The sequence below is a fragment of the Podarcis muralis genome, chromosome 11 (genome assembly GCF_964188315.1).
Source record: "Podarcis muralis chromosome 11, rPodMur119.hap1.1, whole genome shotgun sequence".
NCBI classification, from domain to species: domain Eukaryota; kingdom Metazoa; phylum Chordata; class Lepidosauria; order Squamata; family Lacertidae; genus Podarcis; species Podarcis muralis.
This window is the reverse complement of record NC_135665.1, coordinates 14,884,970-14,903,504: the sequence shown is the minus strand read 5'-3', so window position 1 is coordinate 14,903,504 and position 18,535 is coordinate 14,884,970. Positions and strand designations below refer to the sequence as shown.

General features: G+C 40.9%; 1 protein-coding gene across 3 annotated transcripts in view; it reads left to right on the top strand.

Moving 5' to 3' along the window:
• Positions 1–18,535, top strand: part of DAPK1 (death associated protein kinase 1) — an 84,034-nt gene that overhangs the window by 38,591 nt on the left and 26,908 nt on the right. For 2 of the 3 annotated variants that reach the window (XM_028749564.2, XM_028749563.2), the window contains exons 4-15: positions 1,193–1,331; positions 2,150–2,279; positions 7,745–7,793; positions 7,881–7,907; positions 8,378–8,530; positions 9,378–9,423; positions 9,554–9,643; positions 11,650–11,742; positions 13,976–14,095; positions 15,662–15,760; positions 16,142–16,240; positions 17,425–17,523. In XM_028749564.2, the coding sequence (XP_028605397.2) occupies positions 1,193–1,331; positions 2,150–2,279; positions 7,745–7,793; positions 7,881–7,907; positions 8,378–8,530; positions 9,378–9,423; positions 9,554–9,643; positions 11,650–11,742; positions 13,976–14,095; positions 15,662–15,760; positions 16,142–16,240; positions 17,425–17,523 (1,144 nt within the window). The remainder of the gene's footprint in view (positions 1–1,192; positions 1,332–2,149; positions 2,280–7,744; positions 7,794–7,880; positions 7,908–8,377; positions 8,531–9,377; positions 9,424–9,553; positions 9,644–11,649; positions 11,743–13,975; positions 14,096–15,661; positions 15,761–16,141; positions 16,241–17,424; positions 17,524–18,535) is intronic. The other variant, XM_028749565.2, reaches the window with a different exon arrangement.

Below are 18,535 nucleotides of genomic sequence, written 5' to 3'. Positions count from 1 at the left end.
CAAATTTATATGCGGTTCTAGTTTATATACGATTATAGGTAAGGTCTTTTCCATCTCTGTGTTGTGGATCTCCAAAAGGAAAACCATCCAGTTGGCTTCCTCTCCCTTGTCTTCTAAAGATTGATTAAGGCATCTTTCCCCCTTTGGGTTGGTGGTTGTTTTTTTTTAATTACCACTGTTGCGTTTCAGTGCCAAGTTTCTTCTTTGTTATGGGTTAGTTGCTGCTTTGAGAGCACTTGGTGAATGGGAAGGAGATATATAAATAAGTAATAAATATGATAAAGACAGTGGTAATAGGCAAGGGTGTTTTCATCAATGTTTCATTTTAAAATCCGCCTTTGTCACTTAATATTTGTTGCTAATAATGTAGATGCTGACACAAAGAAGTAACATTTGGAACAAAAAAACCAAGAACATTTCTCCGTTGTTTTCAGAGGATGTTGCGATTCAGTTTTGTATAGAACGAAAGGATGTGATGGTGAGCCAGTAAACTGTTATTGTCAGCTGCTATTCATCATCACAGAAAGTGATGGATGGAAAAAGGACTATGCGTGTACACATTCATTTGTAAGAGTTTCTTGACAGATTTTACAATCAAAATATTTGAGAACTTTTTAAATGTAGTCTTTATGCAGGCAAAGGGTACACAGAAATATTTAAAATCAAGTTTGCTGCAGCACTGAAAATTATAACCAAAGTATGGAAATGGTTGGGAGATGGCAGGAGTCAACGTTTAAAGAGTTATGGGGAAACAATGTGTGACTTTTCTGTATTCTGCTTTAAAATCAATAGTTGCATATAATATTGCTATTTCTCTCCTGCCTCCGGAGATTTGCTAATACTCCCACTTCCTGTCATCCAAAACAATGTATGAACCTCATTGATTTTCATAAATTAAAGTACAACCTATGATAATAAAGCTAGAAAAACAGTTCAGTATACCAGAACAATTCTTCAGAGGCAGTCGTCAATTTTCTAGGTGCCTAGAATTTTCAATCTTGCATTGTTACATGGCAGACTGAAATAAACATTTGAATTGTAATTAAAAAAAACCAAAAACAAACCTGTGTTCAGATCCTGTGCAGGAAGCTTTTAAGAATGGATTGCCTTTCTTAATATGGCTGTACAAAGTCCTTAAGCTGGAAAAAAATCAATAGGTTAAAGTCAATAACTGCTGCTCCTATTCTCACAGTGTTGCAGGAGGGGAGCTCTTTGATTTTTTAGCGGAAAAGGAATCTCTGTCTGAAGAGGAGGCCACGGAATTTCTCAAGCAAATCCTCAATGGTGTTAACTATCTGCACTCTCTGCAAATTGCACACTTTGATCTCAAGGTATGTTGGATAGATTTTAAGTTTGGGGAATAGTGCCTAAAGCAATGCTTAGAACTTGGATAGCATAATAAAAATCCCCATTATTTATGTGAAAGGTAGCTATTGATAAGAGTATCATGGTGGTGGCGGAGCATGCCCCGGGGCTTCTGCACTATTTCCTAAATATTTTGTGCCCCTACCTACTAGTCCACTCATTTTGCCCGCCTGAAAGAACCTGTGCAGTCTCAGTGCCAGACCAGACTTAATGATTGATGAATGTGAGTAATTATTAATTGAAGGAAGACTCTGGTTTTGAACTGGATGTGGAAAATGAATTGAGGAGAACTTAATTAAAGACTCGCTGATTTGGGGTAGATGGGGGGTGGGCTCAAATTAACAGAAGAATTTATTTTACTTAGGGTCATTTGGATGAGAAATAAATTAGCTTGCTGCTGTGAAGTTTATTTCCAAACCTGCATTTGTATATACAAATTAGCATGTGCAAATGTGTGTTTTATGGGTCTCTGCTTCAGTTATTTTAAGTACTTAGGAATACTCCTGATTTTATAAAGAACAAATGTGAATCTTGCAGCTGTTCTGTGCAGGACCCACCATTATATTATGATGTTTGGATATAATAAATCATCATCTGGGAACCCTGTGTCAAGTCAGGATTCAGTGTGAGGAACCAATGTGCTTTCACAGCCACGGGGCCATTTCCGTTGAGTGTGGTGCTTAGAGCATATGAGTTTGAGTACTTGTCAGGAAGAGATTATTTTTCCAAATTGTTCCTGTGTTTTGCAACTGCTCACACGCAACCAATCTTTTTTTCTTCAAAGCCTGAGAACATAATGCTGCTGGATAGAAATGTACCAAAGCCTCGTATCAAGATCATTGACTTCGGCTTAGCGCATAAAATAGACTTTAGTAATGAGTTTAAGAACATTTTTGGGACGCCTGAATTTGTTGGTGAGTGTTGTACTTCCCTATTTAGCTGTTGTGGTGTGTTTGCATGACAGTGCTGAAGTGGACTGGTTCGTATAGTCAGAGGAGAACTGACCTCCATTTTCCACATGAGCTGGAAACTTCAGTCTACTCCGTCTCTCGCCTGTACTGTCTGTGCTGAGAACAGGGGCAGTGGATGGGCAAGCACAACCTGTCCAGATTGCACAGCAAAAGAATTTACCTAGGACGATACTGTAGTGTGTACTTCTCCCAGTTTCTCATTTGCCATGCAAATAAAGGAACATACCGTATTTTTCGCTCTATAAGATGCACCAGACCACAAGACGCACCTAGTTTTTGGAGGAGGAAAACAAGAAAAAGAAGTAATAGGAAGTAATAGTGCCACTGTATTCTGCTCTGGTCAGACCTCACCTGGAGTACTGTGTCCAGTTCTGGGCACCACAGTTCAAGAAGGACACTGACAAACTGGAACGTGTCCAGAGGAGGGCAACCAAAATGGTCAAAGGCCTGGAAACGATGCCTTATGAGGAACAGCTAAGGGAGCTGGGCATGTTTAGCCTGGAGAAGAGGAGGTTAAGGGGTGATATGATAGCCATGTTCAAATATATAAAAGGATGTCATATAGAGGAGGGAGAAAGGTTGTTTTCTGCTGCTCCAGAGAAGCGGACATGGAGCAATGGATCCAAACTACAAGAAAGAAGATTCCACCTAAACATTAGGAAGAACTTCCTGACAGTAAGAGCTGTTCGACAGTGGAATTTGCTGCCAAGGAGTGTGGTGGAGTCTCCTTCTTTGGAGGTCTTTAAGCAGAGGCTTGACAGCCATATGTCAGGAGTGCTCTGATGGTGTTTCCTGCTTGGCAGGGGGTTGGACTCGATGGCCCTTGTGGTCTCTTCCAATTCTATGATTCTATGGGGGGGGGGGGGGAAATCTGAATCTCAGAAGCCAGAACAGCAAGAGGGATCGCTACGCAGTGAAAGCAGCAATCCCTCTTGCTGTTCTGGCTTCTGGGATAGCTGTGCAGCCTGCATTCACTCCATAAGACGCACACACACATTTCCCCTTACTTTTTAGGAGGGAAAAAGTGAGTCTTATAGAGCAATAAATACGGTACATTACAAGCTCACACACATTTTTTCAGCCCTCCTGTCTCCATACGCCCATCTTAGAAATTTGTGACAGATGGATGGCCTGACTTCAAAACAGAAAATAAGAAACAGTTCTAGCCATTTGCAAATGCCTGGTAACCTGGAGCTCATTCCTGGTGCCAGATGGGAGACCTTTTATTTATTTAAAAATACTTATATCCTGCTTACTCATCAAAAGAAATATCAAGAGAGGTTTACAGGAATCTGCTGATGACACACCCAGCTCTGTTTCTCTTTTATATCTGACCCAAGTGTTGGCATGGTATCAGCTGGTACAGTGGTGCCCCGCAAGACGAACGCCTCGCAAGACGGAAAACCCGCTAGACGAAAGGGTTTTCCGTTTTGGAGGCGCTTCGCAAAACGAATTTCCCTATGGGCTTGCTTCGCAAGACGAAAGCCCATAGGGAAATCTCCGGGGACCTCTTTTAAATGCTAGCGGTGGGGAGCAAAGCCTTTCCCCCCCCCTCCGGCCTTCAGAAGAGGTCCAGGAAGGCTGGCGGGGGCCAAAAGGCTTTGCTCCCCACCGCCAGCATTTTAAAAGCAGTCCGGGATAGCAGGGAAGCGCTTCCCGCTATCCCGGACGGCTTTTGAAGGCAGGAGAGGTCCACAAAGCCTGGGCGCGCTGATCTCAGCGTGCGCAGGCTTCGGCATGCCGGCAACTCACCGCAAGCAGCGGCAGCGCTGCCGCTGCTTGCGGAGAGGTCCGCAAAGCCTTGGCCGGACAGCTTTTGAAGGCAGGCGGGGGGGAGCAAAGACTTTTGCCCCCGCCAGCCTTCAGAAGAGGTCCTGGACCTCTTCTGAAGGAGGGTGGGGGGCAAATGTCTTTGTCCCCCCTGCCTGCCTTCCTGGGAGAGCGGAGAAACGCAGTGCGTTTCTCCGCTCTTCCGGGAGGGCTTTTAAAGGCAGGCAGGGGGGACAAAGACTTTCGCCCCCCGCCAGCCTTCAGAAGAGGTCCAGGACATCTTCTGAAGGCTGGCGGGGGGCAAAAGTCTTTGTCCCCCCTGCCTGCCTTCCCAGGGGCTTTTAAATCGCCCCGGACAGCGGAGAAGTCCTCCGCTGTCCGGGGCGATTTTAAAATGCCGCCCGCCAGCATTTTAAGATCGCCCCGGACAGCGGAGAAGCCCTCCGCTGTCCCGGGGTTTTTTAAAATGCTGGGGGTGGGAAGAAAAGCCCTTGTCCCCCCCCCCAGCCTTCAGAAGAGGTCGGGGGACAGACTGTCCCCGGACCTGGTCTGAAGTCGGTTTCCCTAGGAACGCATTAATTGATTTTCAATGCATTCCTATGGGAAACCGTGCATCGCAAGACGAAAAACTCGCAAGAAGAAAAAACTTGCGGAACGAATTAATTTCGTCTTGCGAGGCACCACTGTATCTGGAATCAGTAATGGGCTGGATGAGAGCTAACAAATAGAAGCTCAATCCAGATAAAGACGGTGGTGATGATGAATGATTTATCAATCCCGGGAAGTGGTATTCAGCCTATTCTGGATGGGGTTGAGCTTCATGAGAATCAGGTCTCCATTCTCGGAGTTCTGCTTCTCCCTGCTTTACTGCGGGATACTCAGGTGGCCTCTGTTTCTTGTACCCATTCTCCAAAAACATCCAGGGGCATAGGAATTCATTTCCCCCAAAAAAATATAGTCCGGCCCCCCACAAGGTCTGAGGGACAGTGAACCGGCCCCCTGCTGAAAAAGTTTGCTGACCCCTGGACTAGAGGATCCTTGTGGTCCCTTCCAATTCTATAATTCTATGATTCTTGCAAACCATTTGGATGTTTTGCTACCATGAAGTGGTATATAAATTTTGTTAAATAAAAATAAATTTGTCCAAAGCTTTTTTTGGCATTACTGTCTGGCTGCTGCTGCTCTTTTTTGCTTCTTTGTTCTTTAGTTGGTTGTATGCTGGTTTATTGTTTTTATTCTAGTTGTTCTAAAGCACATGTGGAATATATAGATCTCTCTAAAAAATTTCTCACATCCATTTTAGAATATGTGAAAAGGGTACAGACTGAGCTACGGGCCAGTTCCTGAGACTGAAGGGGGAAATATATTAGCCTGATAGGCAGTAGTCAAAGGGAAGGTAAACAAATACAGAAAAAGTGAGAGATAACCAAATTATAAAAAGAACACAGATGAAAAACATTGTGCCACTAAAGGAGAAAGGAAACAAGACACTTGTAATTGAAAAAGAAAAGTTCAGAGACCAGCAAGTGGTTGATATTAGAAAAAATATATAGGAATTTAAGCAAGGTGGGTGAGTGTTAATGCAAAAATAGAAATTCTGTGGAAAGGAACAGCTGTTGACAAAAGTGCATAGATTGAATAAAAGGAATAGCTGTTAATTTAATGCATAAAAGAGTGTTCATTTATCTCTTTGCATGTAGCAACATATAAAACGAAGACAGTGAGAAGGAAAAAATGGATGTTTTATTTTAAGTTCCTTCCAGGCACTAAAAATAGTCCACATGAGGGAGGAAACTGTTGGGAACTAATGCAAGTTTTTAAAATAGACTCCATAATGACTTGGAAAATATGTTGAAATACCAATAACAATGTAGAACATTCCTACTGTGGAGTATAGGGAAGGAAGGCAGAAGGAAGCATTGTATAAATAAACCATAGAAAGCAAAGTTGTTTCCATATCGAAATAAGAAAATGGGGAGAGCTTAGAACAGGGGCTGTGATAAAAGGAAAATCTTCAGGTTAACATAAAGCAAAGACACCAGGCATTTGAATAATTGGGGGGCGGGGGTGTTATTGAACAGCAGGAAGAGAAGGAATATTTCTAAAATTAACTCAAGAAAAAAATGTCATGAAGATAATAAACAAAGATAACCACACAAAAACCTTGCACACAAGACCAAAGGAGTTAAAGTGACTTATATCCCGTAAACTAAACTAGGAGCAGTCAGGAAAACATTAAAGACAGACTTCTGGGGCTTGTATGTTTCCATATGTTAAGAGAGCAGAACAGGGGACAATAGCAAGTGGAAGAGAGATTAACAGAGAAATAATGTTGAACATGTACATGTTCATCAAGCAGAAATAAAAGAAGAAAATGGTACAAGAGTGGGTGGTAGTGTTTTATATGTTAGGAAAAACATAAGCCTCTCACAAGTGCCAAACACATTATTATTAGGCAGTTTGATATGTACATGTCAATATTGTTTAGGCCTACATTTCATATGTGAGCAGTGGTGATCATTACATGTGTTCAGTCTTTACAAGTTCTCTTTAAATGTTGCCCGTCCTCTTGAACACTGTTTCTAGGTAGGTAATATTTACCTGCATTCAAACTAATTTGAATTTGAATATTTGCAAATTTAACACCCTTTCCTTTCTGTATGTGGAAGTCATGATTTTCTGCCTGGACTTTCTATATACTGTATATATTTTTAATTTGAAAGATTTATGACCTACCTTTCAATATAAAGCTTGTAAGGTGGATAAGATGGTAAAAACAACTTAAAACAATACTTTTAAAATAAAAAAGCAATTTTGTATTTACATGATTGCTTGATAACTAAAATCCCTAACAAAACCACGGTCAAAGTAGCAGTAAAATAGCAGTGGCAAAAGGAGAGAAGGAAATCAGTTTGGTGGAATGACATTGCCTTACTTTGGGGTAGGCATGTGCAGATCGCACAGTAAACTCGATCCAAAGCTCCTCTGACCTTTTCCTCCTCCTGGGAAAATAGCAGCCCCTCCAGGATGATTCCACTCTGCACCTAATCACTGAAGGCAGGTCATTCCCAAAGCTGATGTACAGATTCCTATGGAAGCAGACAGTCCCAAACTAATGTATATAGTTTTATAAGTTAAAAACTTTGACATCTCTCCAGATACAAATTGGGTATGTGGCAATTTTTAGTTCTGGTGAGATGATCCTGGCCAGCTGAAGTTTCTGGACAGTCTTCGAAATCAGCCCTGGATACAATACACAGCAGATGTTTTGGGAACGTGAATACTTCTGGCAATAGTATATACATTGAATATGTTGTTTTCAAATACAGGGGATCATAATGAATAAATATCTTACAGAAGAGTCTGAATCAGTTTCATAAAAAGTTTAAAAGGGGGTGAGGTTGTGTAGGATGAATTGTAAAATAAACTAACGATAAAATGTTTGTGGATCTGCATTTGTGTAAACTAATGCAGCTTGTAAACTAATGTACAGATGATTCCTGTTGGAAAATCTGCTTTTTCCATTTGCTGTTTCTGGACCTTACCCTTGTGGTATGTATACTTCATAGCTGAAAAAAATATATTGTTTCGTGTCAAACTGCTCTGCTGTAGACTAAAGCTTCTGCTTTGTCTCTTAGCTCCTGAAATAGTAAATTATGAACCGCTGGGCCTTGAGGCAGATATGTGGTAAGTTCACAATTCTTCTGCACTTGAACATTTTGTAATTTTTTTGTGTCTTTTTGAATAGTAATAGACACTCTTTCTTTTTTTCAGGAGTATTGGTGTAATAACGTATATTCTGTAAGTATTAACACTCTAAATCACTTCGTTTTACCCATTTGGTTATTAAATCAACTCCACAAAGTTATAGTCAAGGTTACTTATCTATCCAGGCCCATTTTTTGGATAGTTGTACATAATTTTCCAAATATATTCTTCAAACTACTGATTACAAACATAACTTGTTGCTGTCCTTAGTTTCAACGTTACGATTTATTATTATGCTCCTCTATATGGGAACTTTATTTTATTTTTATTTTATTTTATTTTATTTTATTTGAATAGTGTGTGTTTTTCCATGCAGTCAGCATAAATGATGAAAAGCGAAAATATGTAAATTCTGAGAGTTGCAGTCACTGTGAGAAGATAGTGGAGGCCTTGTTTAAGTTATTGGGCTGAGCTTCAGAATCACTTTTAAAACTCAATCCTGGAACCAAACTTTTTGTCCTGGAGTCATACTATATCATTGTGACCGAACTTATTTTTTGCAGTCTGAGTGGTGCATCGCCGTTTCTGGGAGAGACCAAACAAGAAACATTAGCCAATGTGTCTGCAGTGAACTATGACTTCGAGGAGGAATTCTTCAGCAACACCAGTGCTTTAGCGAAAGATTTTATAAGAAGACTACTAATCAAGGATCCAAAGTAAGTTTCTTCCAGGATTCATTTTGTGATTCAAGCAAACAGGATTAGTTGGTAGTTACACTTATCCCTTTCAAAGTGAAGGAGATCTTCCCTGTTTTGTTGATCTAGACTGTCAAGTTTGCTGCCCTTAAGGTAAAGGTAAAGGGACCCCTGATCATTAGGTCCATTCGTGTCCGACTCTGGGGTTGCGGTGCTCATCTTGCTTTATTGACCAAGGGAGCCGGCGTACAGCTTCTGGGTCATGTGGCCAGCATGACTAAGCCGCTTCTGGCGAACTAGAGCAGCGCACGGAAACGCCGTTTACCTTCCCACCGGAGCGGTACCTATTTATCTACTTGCACTTTGGCGTGTTTTCGAACTGGAGCAGGTTGTCAGAAGCAGGGACCGAGCAACGGGAGCTCACCCTGTCACGGGGATTTGAACTGCCGACCTTCTGATCGGCAAGTCCTAGGCTCTGTGGTTTAACCCACAGCGCCACCTGCATCCCATTGCTGCCCTTACCACACCACTTTATACAATTTGCATTTGCTTATTTATTAGTTACTTCTAGCATGTTTTCAGTGCTGTATAAATATGTAGTGGAAGTAACCGCCTGAAGAATATGTTAGAACCAGTCTGGTGTAATGTTCAGAATCTCCAGCTGGAACCAGGAAGACATAATGTTTAAGTGTCCACTAATCTATGAAACTGACCATGGGCCACTCCCCATTTCTCAGCCTAACCTACCTTACAGAATTGTTGTGAGAATAATAATAGGGGTACGTATATGCCTTTTTGAGGCCTTTGAAGAAAATACAGACCATAAAAGTAATAAATGAAATGAAATATTTTTTTTCTCCTTTAAAAGGAAGAGAATGACAATTCAAGACAGCTTGCAGCACCCATGGATTAAGGTTAGTGTGCAATGCATAGATTATTATATTAGTTTTACCTCTTTCTTTTGCCCTTGTAGAAGGCAATATCTTCTTCGCTTCTTCACTGAAGGATATAGCATTTCAAAGTGTTGTTTTAATTTTCTCACAGCCGAAGGATACCCTTCAAGCACTTAGTAGAAAAGCATCTGCTGTGAATATGGAAAAATTCAAGAAGTTTGCAGCACGAAGGAAATGGAAAGTAAGACTTAACAGTTCTTTATAGTAACTATTGTTCTTTGGCTTTGGAATAAGTACATGTAACAGCGGGTCACATTAAATCATAATGCTTAACTATGCTCTAACACGGAACAAGCAGCATGATGGTAACCACGGCTCATCCTCGTTTATTGTCACCAGCACAACTGGGCCAGGAGTAAAGGAGCAAATGGGAAAGAATGGTTAAAGATTAAGTGTAGTTTAACATGGCGTGTCAACCTAGCCAGTATATATTAACACATGAAAGCTATTGAGAGCTTCATCTGGGCCTTAAATGATTTGGTTTAGTTCAGTCCTGAACTTCTTGTATATTTGTTAGACTTTTAGAGTGAAATTGGTACGGGGCATTACAGCTGAGCAGCAGATAGTATTTCCAGTGTATCGTGAGAAATGAAAGACGAGCAGGAGGAAGTAAGAGCAGAAAGGAGTTTCTTGCAAACTGTGAAAAAGAGACGTGTAGGATAACTTGGAAGAAAGAGATATGGAACAGTGTGCATAATTATCATCAGGGGATAATAACTGTTAGTAGGGAGAGAGTTAGCAAATAAGTCCAACCAAAGAAAAGAACTTCTTGGAAACGAGATCACCAAATGCAAGGCAGATGTGGCTGTTGATGAATTCAGCCCTATAAAAATAGATCCCAAATTTGTCCTAGATCTGACTCTCACAAGACTTTCTAATGTGATAATAAGGCATTCCAAGGTTATTTGGCCACATCAGTTTTCAGTGGCAAATACTTAATGTCCAGTATGCCTTGGCATATTCACCATATGACAGAAATTAGTTGCCTCTCCAAATGCACATTGAACAATGGCACATTGAACCATATGCCACATAGAACGATATGCCACATAGTACTAACATGGTAATATTGGTTGTGTTGCTGCTTGGCAACCCTGTTTTATTAATATGCTTATTAGCAATCATTCACTGATGATCAGTGGATCTTTCCTCAGTGGGAAATACAGGCAGTGACCATTTTAGGTGTGTCTGATATGTGTGCGACTGCATCATTCCAGACCCAAAAGTGACCTGAAAATGTCACCAAAAGAGGCAAGGCAGGGACAGAGCATGGTGTTTGCAGGCTTTTTCAATGGGTGTTCTGATTACATGTGATTTCACACAAGCACACAGTGACCCAGAACGCAATCCCCACACAACCGGGGAGTTGCCTGTAATGGAGCCCTCTAGAACAGGCTTCCTGAACTTCGGCCCTCCAGATGTTTTGAGACTACAATTCCCATCATCCCTGACCACTGGTCCTGCTAGCTAGGGATCACAGGACTTGTAGGCCAAAAACATCTGGAGAGCCGAGGTTCAGGAAGCCTGCTCTAGAAATTGTTGGACTATAATCATCCTGGACCATCAGCTGTCCTTTCTGGGGCTGATGGGAATTGAAGTCCAGCAACGTCTGGAGGGGGTACCATTGGCTAACTCACCATCAGACGACACTATTTTATTTTATATTTTGGATGGGCAATTTGTCTATAGGGAACTAGATCTGAGAGGATCGTTCTGCAAGGTAAAGTGGGGAGAAATAGAGAGAGTTGGCAGTTCAGTTTGGATACAACAAGGGCAGGGGGAATAAAGGATTTAGCAGGATTTAACCTGGACTGGAAACAACTGTCAGGGTGTCTGCACTTCCTTCCTGCAAAATTCATGTAGGAGCAAATCTTTTGGCTGCCCTCTGTAGCAATCCTGCTGAACAAATATTGCAGATACATTGTGAGTCTGCAGCCTCTTTCATCTATAGGACACTATATTTTAGAGCATGACCCCTGGAATGCTCAGGGAAGTAGGGAGTGTGTAACCATACTATTATCTTGAGGCAAATGAACCATATAAAAATACAGACCTTAGAGACTTAGCTTGAATGCAACTACTAACAGTTTAGCAGTATTGCTTGCGGAACTGAACTTGTATCAGAAATGTTTCCTGTAATGAGTTTTTATGGTTTCACATAAATATTTGTCTCTTCTCTTACAAAAGCAATCAGTGCGCTTAATATCGCTATGCCAAAGATTATCAAGATCCTTTTTGTCCAGAAGTAACATGAGTGTGGCTAGGAGCGATGACACTCTGGTAAGTAAATACTTGGGAGTATTGAGATTAACATAGCATATAACATCTTCTGAAGTGCAGTAATTGAAACTGTAATGTCCCTTGTAGGTGTTTCAAATTGATGCCAAGGAACTGAGCAATAAATACAGACAAAAGACAATATGTGGACAATACCTGTAATCTAATTTAAGATAGATGACTAAATTTTGCTCAGTCGTTTCTGCTTTCCATATTTCTGGACGAAGCTAATTCATTGCAATGCTATTTGAGCACCACTAATGGGTTAAATCTAGAAACAAGCCAGAAGTCTCTCAAGTAGATAGAGGAGAACAGCAGGTATCAAACAGAAAATTGGGCTGGCATTTTGTCTCCCTCCTTCGTACAGGTCACCTTAATTACAGCAGTAGCTTGGCTGGCGGACATTGGGGTACCAAAGTGTGAGAAGATTCTCCCCCTTTCGCTTGTCTGAGCTGCCATCAGTGTGATACAGTTGAGAGGTGCGGCCACCTTATTTGCTTTAGTGTAACCGTGTAGCTGGCCAAGAGATGTGAGAAGAGACTCTGTGCCATTCCCAATAAGTTGTTGGTCACCCAGTGAACTTCATGGCTGAGTGAGGATTTGAACCCTGGTTTCCCAGGTCCTTGAACAGACCCATTAAAATTAAAACAAAAAAAAATTCCTTCCAGTAGCACCTTAAAGACCAACTAAGTTAGTTCTTGGTATGAGCTTTCGTGTGCATGCACACTTCTTCAGATACCACTTCAAGTGTGCATGCACACGAAAGCTCATACCAAGAACTAACTTAGTTGGTCTTTAAGGTGCTACTGGAAGGAATTTTTTTTGTTTTGACTATGGCAGACCAACACGGCTACCTATCTGTAACTGGAACCATTAAAATTAATAAACATAACTGTTAGACCCATTAATTTCAGTGGGTCTGCTGAGTAAAACACCCATAGTTTTTGGTTTTAAGACTAAACCATATTTTAGTGACCATAATGCAAAAACTGGAAGCATTTGCTTCCTGGTTTTAAAATTGCTTTAGATTCTCATCATGTCTACACTAAGCAAAAGTGTGGTTAGTTTGAACTATGTTTTTTTTTTTTTTTAAACAAGCCAGGCTCAGATTGTGATATTTGGTCTTGGTTTGCTTTAATAAACCATAGTTGAAGCAGCTATTCTTAATTTAGACATCATAATGTATTGCGTCTTTAGTTTAAACCAGCAACACTTCCTTTTTATGCTTTCACATGAAAGCAGGTATGCTATCTGTTTTGAGTCTTTCTGATTTACACTTGGAGGTGCATAAATCCTGTAGATTTCTTTTTAAAGGTTTGATTCTGTACTTTATGAAATGTGTTCTTAAATACAGTGGTACCTCGGTTTACGTACTTAATCCATTCTGGAAGTCCATTCTTAAACCAAAACCATTCTTAAACCAAGGTGCGCTTTCCCTAATGAGGCCTCCCACCACCGGTGCCCTTCCACCATTTGGATTCCATTCCTAGACCGAGGTAAAGTTCGCAAACCAGGACATTACTTCTGGTTTTGCAGAGTTTGTAAACCAAATCATTCGTAAACAGAGCTGTTCTTAAACCAAGGTACCACTGTACTAGTTTTAATAAGTATCATGCAAACATTTTTTCCCTTAGAATTAAAAGTCCTTAGGCATTAAAAATTCTGCAGAGTGGCAAGTTTCTGTCTTACTCTCTTTATCTCACTTTGCTAACTTCTACATTTTTGTAAATGAAATCTCTGCTTATTGATGTGCTGTTATTTTTTAATGTTGAATCAGTAATCGTAACCGTTGCAGAACCAGCTCCCAGTAGAATTGTAGCCTCGTGCCACTGTGGTTTAAAACCTTATAAACTCTAGATAGGAGTTATTTATAGCACTGTTCTGCTTTAAGATGTCATTCTTGGGAAATAGATGCTTCTTATTCCTGTTTTTATGTTGATTTAGCTTTTAAAAAACGAATTGTGAAATGCATAATAGAGCTCTTTTAAATCAGGGTCAGTGATATGTGCTGATGCATAAAAAAGGAGACTCTTATTAGAGAAAGTAAATTACCTCCAGAATTTAAGCAGATGTTATAACAGCTTGTTTCCCATTGGGAATGGCAGTCATACTGTGAAATGACAATATATTGCTGCTGAAGAGTTTATTTCCTTTCCATACCCTCCTCCCTCTCAAAGGTAATAACTTCTTTTCTCTTGTTTTTCCCTTCCCATCTACTTTCTGGTTAATTTATGAGGACGAGGAAGATTCATTTGTAATGAAAGCCATCATTCATGCCATCAATGATGACAACGTTCCTGGTCTCCAGCACCTTCTGGGCTCTTTGACCAGTTATGATGTCAATCAACCTAATAAGGTATGCTGTTGCTGTATAGATTTAGCAGCTAAAGAAGAAGAAGCTATCATTTTTACTGACAAACAAAGATCAGCCCAAAGACTCGTGAACATTCCAATATCCGTTCAGGAAAATCTTCCTGGGAAGGTTACAGAGGACACAGTTTTGTCTGGGGTTTTTTATTTGCATGTGTGGACAAGGACCTATCTCTTCCACTTGATACCTAGCTTTTAACACCCATTTTGAGAAAATACCACAACATCTATAGACAGTTACTTCCATTCTTGATGTCCTTGCCCAGATTTGCCAGCAGTGATGAGTGGAGAAGAAGGAAAAGCTGAGGCTGTTGTGTGCAGTTTAGGCCTCTCCCCCTCCCCCCCCCAAAAAAACCCCATGCGGGATCCAAACGCTACCATTCCTGCCTCTCATTGGGTGGTCCTGGGAAGGAGGTTCCTGGTGCTGCCTACATGAGTGGGTGGAATGGATGGTTGTTGCTGTGAAAATGAGGTGTTGCATAGTTAGCTGTTCCTCTTCCTTTTCAGTGTACAGTGGTACCTCGCAAGACGAATGCCTCGCAAGACAAAAAACTCGCAAGACGAAAGGGTTTTTTGTTTTTTGAGCTGCTTCGCAAGACGATTTTCCCTATGGGCTTGCTTCGCAAGACGGAAACGTCTTGCAGGTTTGTTTCCTTTTTCTTAACACCGTTAATACAGTTGCGACTTGACTTCGAGGAGCAACTCATAGAACGCGGTGTGGTAGCCTTTTTTTGAGGTTTTTAAAGACTTTGGTGATTTTTGAAGCTTTTCCAAAACTTTCCCGACACCGTGCTTCGCAAGACGACAAAAATCGCAAGACGACAAAACTCGCGGAACGAATTAATTTCGTCTTGCGAGGCACCACTGTACCTCCAGTGCTGAAAAACTTGCTTTTCTGTATAATTAAAATACTCAGCGCCTTTATCCTTCAATCATTATCTTCCAAATCTTTCATTGTCTTTGCATCGCTCCAGTGAATTGGTTTTTCATGATTTGTCAATATCCTTTTTGAAATACGATGCCAACTTACACAATGCTCACAAAGCTAAATTTAGCAGTGCTGTCTCTCACTATATTATGAAAGCAATAATCGTAATAATGAAAAATAAAGACACTGCATGTCTGGTATAGGTTTTGTTACACACAGAGAGCTATTGTACATGGTGCACCAGACCCACTCTAAATCTTTCTCAGAAACTCATAGCATTGCATTTTTGGATGTTTGTTAAATGTATCTGGACTTTCAGAGCGATTTTGACGCAGCTCTTCAATAGCAGACGCTTACTCTTCGTACACAGATTTTCCATCAGCTAAAACATTTATAAATATCCATATACTACTATATCATTAAAAAATCAAAGCGGTTTATAATCTTGTCTTCATATATAATAAAATCTGTTACAAAATTAAATCAGAGACTATCAACTAGCTATATATATATATGTTGTTCTCTCCCATAATCTCTTGAGACCCAGCCAGATGGGTGGGATATAAATAATAAATTATTATTATTGAGAAAAGTGATCAGTTTTTAACAGTTTGTTCATTGTAGCATGGGACACCTCCATTTCTGATTGCTGCTGGATGTGGAAATATTCAAATGCTTCAGTTATTCCTAAAGCGAGGTGCCCGCATTGATGTCCAAGATAAGGTGAGACAATTGTTTAGATTGGTATCTAAATTTGTTACTTATTTGCAGTGCATTTTAGAAGGAAACAGATTGAACATTTGTTTACATTGTTGTAAATGATTATAGATTGCAATCATTCCTGCAGCTCAGCCAGTCATATTCTAAATTTGGCAAAGAGCAATTGCATTTCTCACCCTTTCGTTAGTATCAGCAAGTTAATACCCATATGAATTCATTTTATTTGAATGAATAGCTAAACAAAATGTTTCCGCTTTGGAAAAGACGCTTTGTTAGATCTTGATAATTCTCCTCATCGTGTAACATTATCCTAAGTGTGTTGGAATATGTTGCTGCAATTTGCTTATGGTTTTATTGATTGCCATCATCAAATATTTTGGACAGGCAGGATCTAATGCAATCTACTGGGCGTCTCGACATGGTCACGTCGAAACTCTGAAATTCCTCCATCTAAATAAATGTCCTTTGGATGTTAGAGACAAGGTAAGGGCAAACTTTTAAATGTGTTGGAGCATTATTTTAAAACTTCTATTTTAGATAGCCTTGTGGTGCCATCATATAGCTTCTCTACTCAGAAATAAGCCCCACTGACTTCAGTGGGACCTAAGAAAGGTAAAGGACCCCCGACAGTTGAGTCCAGTCACAGATGACTCTGGGGTTGCGCCGCTCATCTCGCTTTACAGGCCGAGGGAGCCGACGTTTGTCCGCTGACAGTTTTTCCGGGTCATGTGGCCAGCATGACAAAGCCGCTTCTGGCGAACCAGAGCAGCACACAAAAACGCCGTTTACCTTCCTGCCGGAGCGGTACCTATTTATCTACTTGCACTTTTTGGCATGCTTTCAAACTGCTAGGTTGGCAGGAGCTGGGACCGAGCAACGGGAGCTCACCTCGTCCTGGGGATTCGAACCGCCGACCTTCTGATTGGCAAGCCCAAGAGGCTCAGTGGTTTAGACCACAGCGCCACCCGCGTCCCTTTCAGTGGGACATACTCCGAAATAAATGTGTATGTGAATGCAGCCTGGCCCATCCAGTGCTCAAGTTTAGGGCAGGCTACAGTGTTTCTAAAAATTAAATAACATTGATTCTGTTAAAGTACTTGTTCTATGCTAACTCCTGAAGTTTTCTGTTAGAGTAAGATTAGTATGTGCCAGAGGTAGCCATCTGCTGACCTGCACTGGGATGGGGTGGATGTCTGTAGGTAATGCTATCCCAAGCTATTTTCCAGCCAGCAGTAGCCCACAACAAGCTCCAAAGCAGAACCTTTATGTTTATTTGTAGTATTCATATTATTGCTGCTGGGAGGAAAAGGGCAAACCTCTCTAGAAATTGTTCCCATCCAGTATTTATAGGAACTAATATAATCCATGATGTTGGGAGTACAGTGGTACCTCGGGTTAAGAACTTAACTCGTTCTGGAGGTCTGTTCTTAACCTGAAACTGTTCTTAACCTGAAGCACCACTTTAGCTAATGGGGCCTCCTGCCACCGCTGCACGATTTCTGTTCCCATCCTGAAGCAAAGTTCTTAACCTGAAGCACTATTTCTGGGTTAGCGGAGTCTGTAACCTGAAGCGTATGTAACCTGAAGCGTATGTAACCCGAGGTACCGCTGTATTCAACAGTGTGGCATGAAGAATAATACTTGTATGTGTTTTGTCTTCTTCTCAGTCTGGAGAAACTGCACTCCATGTGGCATCTCGGTATGGTCACGTTGATGTGGTTCAAGTCTTGTGTAGCATTGGCTCAAATCCAAATTTTCAAGATAAGGTGAGTAGTAGAGATTAAGCCTTATTCTGCTGCTAAGCAAAACCAGGATTCCTTCCCATTCAGTACTTGAAACTACCATGTGGGTTTTTTACTTAGAGTAGAAATTAGTGGCCCTAACATTCCAGTTTCTATGGGTCTGACAACCACCTAATGAGGCCTGCAGTCCATGCTTACGCATGTACTAGTAGCAGATTTACCGTATTTTTCGCTCTATAAGACGCTCCAGACCACAAGACGCACCTAGTTTTTGGAAGAGGAAAACAAGGAAAAAAATATTCTGAATCTCAGAAGCCAGAACAGCAAGAGAGATCGCTGCACAGTGAAAGCAGCAATCCCTCTTGCTGTTCTGGCTTCTGGGATAGCTGCGCAGCCTGCATTCACTGCATAAGACGCACACACATTTCCCCTTACTTTTTAGGAGGGAAAAAGGGAGTCTTATAGAGCAAAAAATACGGTCATTCATTCATTCATTCATTTTGCCACTTTTCCACAAGAAAGCCTGCTCCAGGTGGCTTACAGCAAAGAAACAGGGATGCATTTCTAACAAGCTACAAAACAATTTCATAGTAACAAAGCAAAACAAAATATAACATACCAAAAAGCCACATTTCAGTACTATAAATCTAGCAAGGTTACGTAACAACATGCAGCTTCCAAGTGTTTCATGCAGCAGTCCTTCCCAGGCCTACCTGAAGATGCAAACTACGTGCTCTACTGCTGAACTTTGGCCCTTCACCAACTAATCACCAACACTAAATATTAAAAATGGATTGAAAAGGCCTGTTTAAGGCTAGTTCTCACTGAATGTTTCTGTGAATATATTACAATTGCCAACTTGGTAGAGAAGCATATGGGACCCAGTCAATCACAAATATAGTCGTTGCTGATTTAATAAATTGCAACTCCACTTCCTCTGTTTAGTGCAGTCTTATGAGTTGTTTCCCACTGTTATTGCTCCAGAATGGTTGGGACGTCTCACGTGTTCACACAGATTGTTGGGCTATCTGGTCCT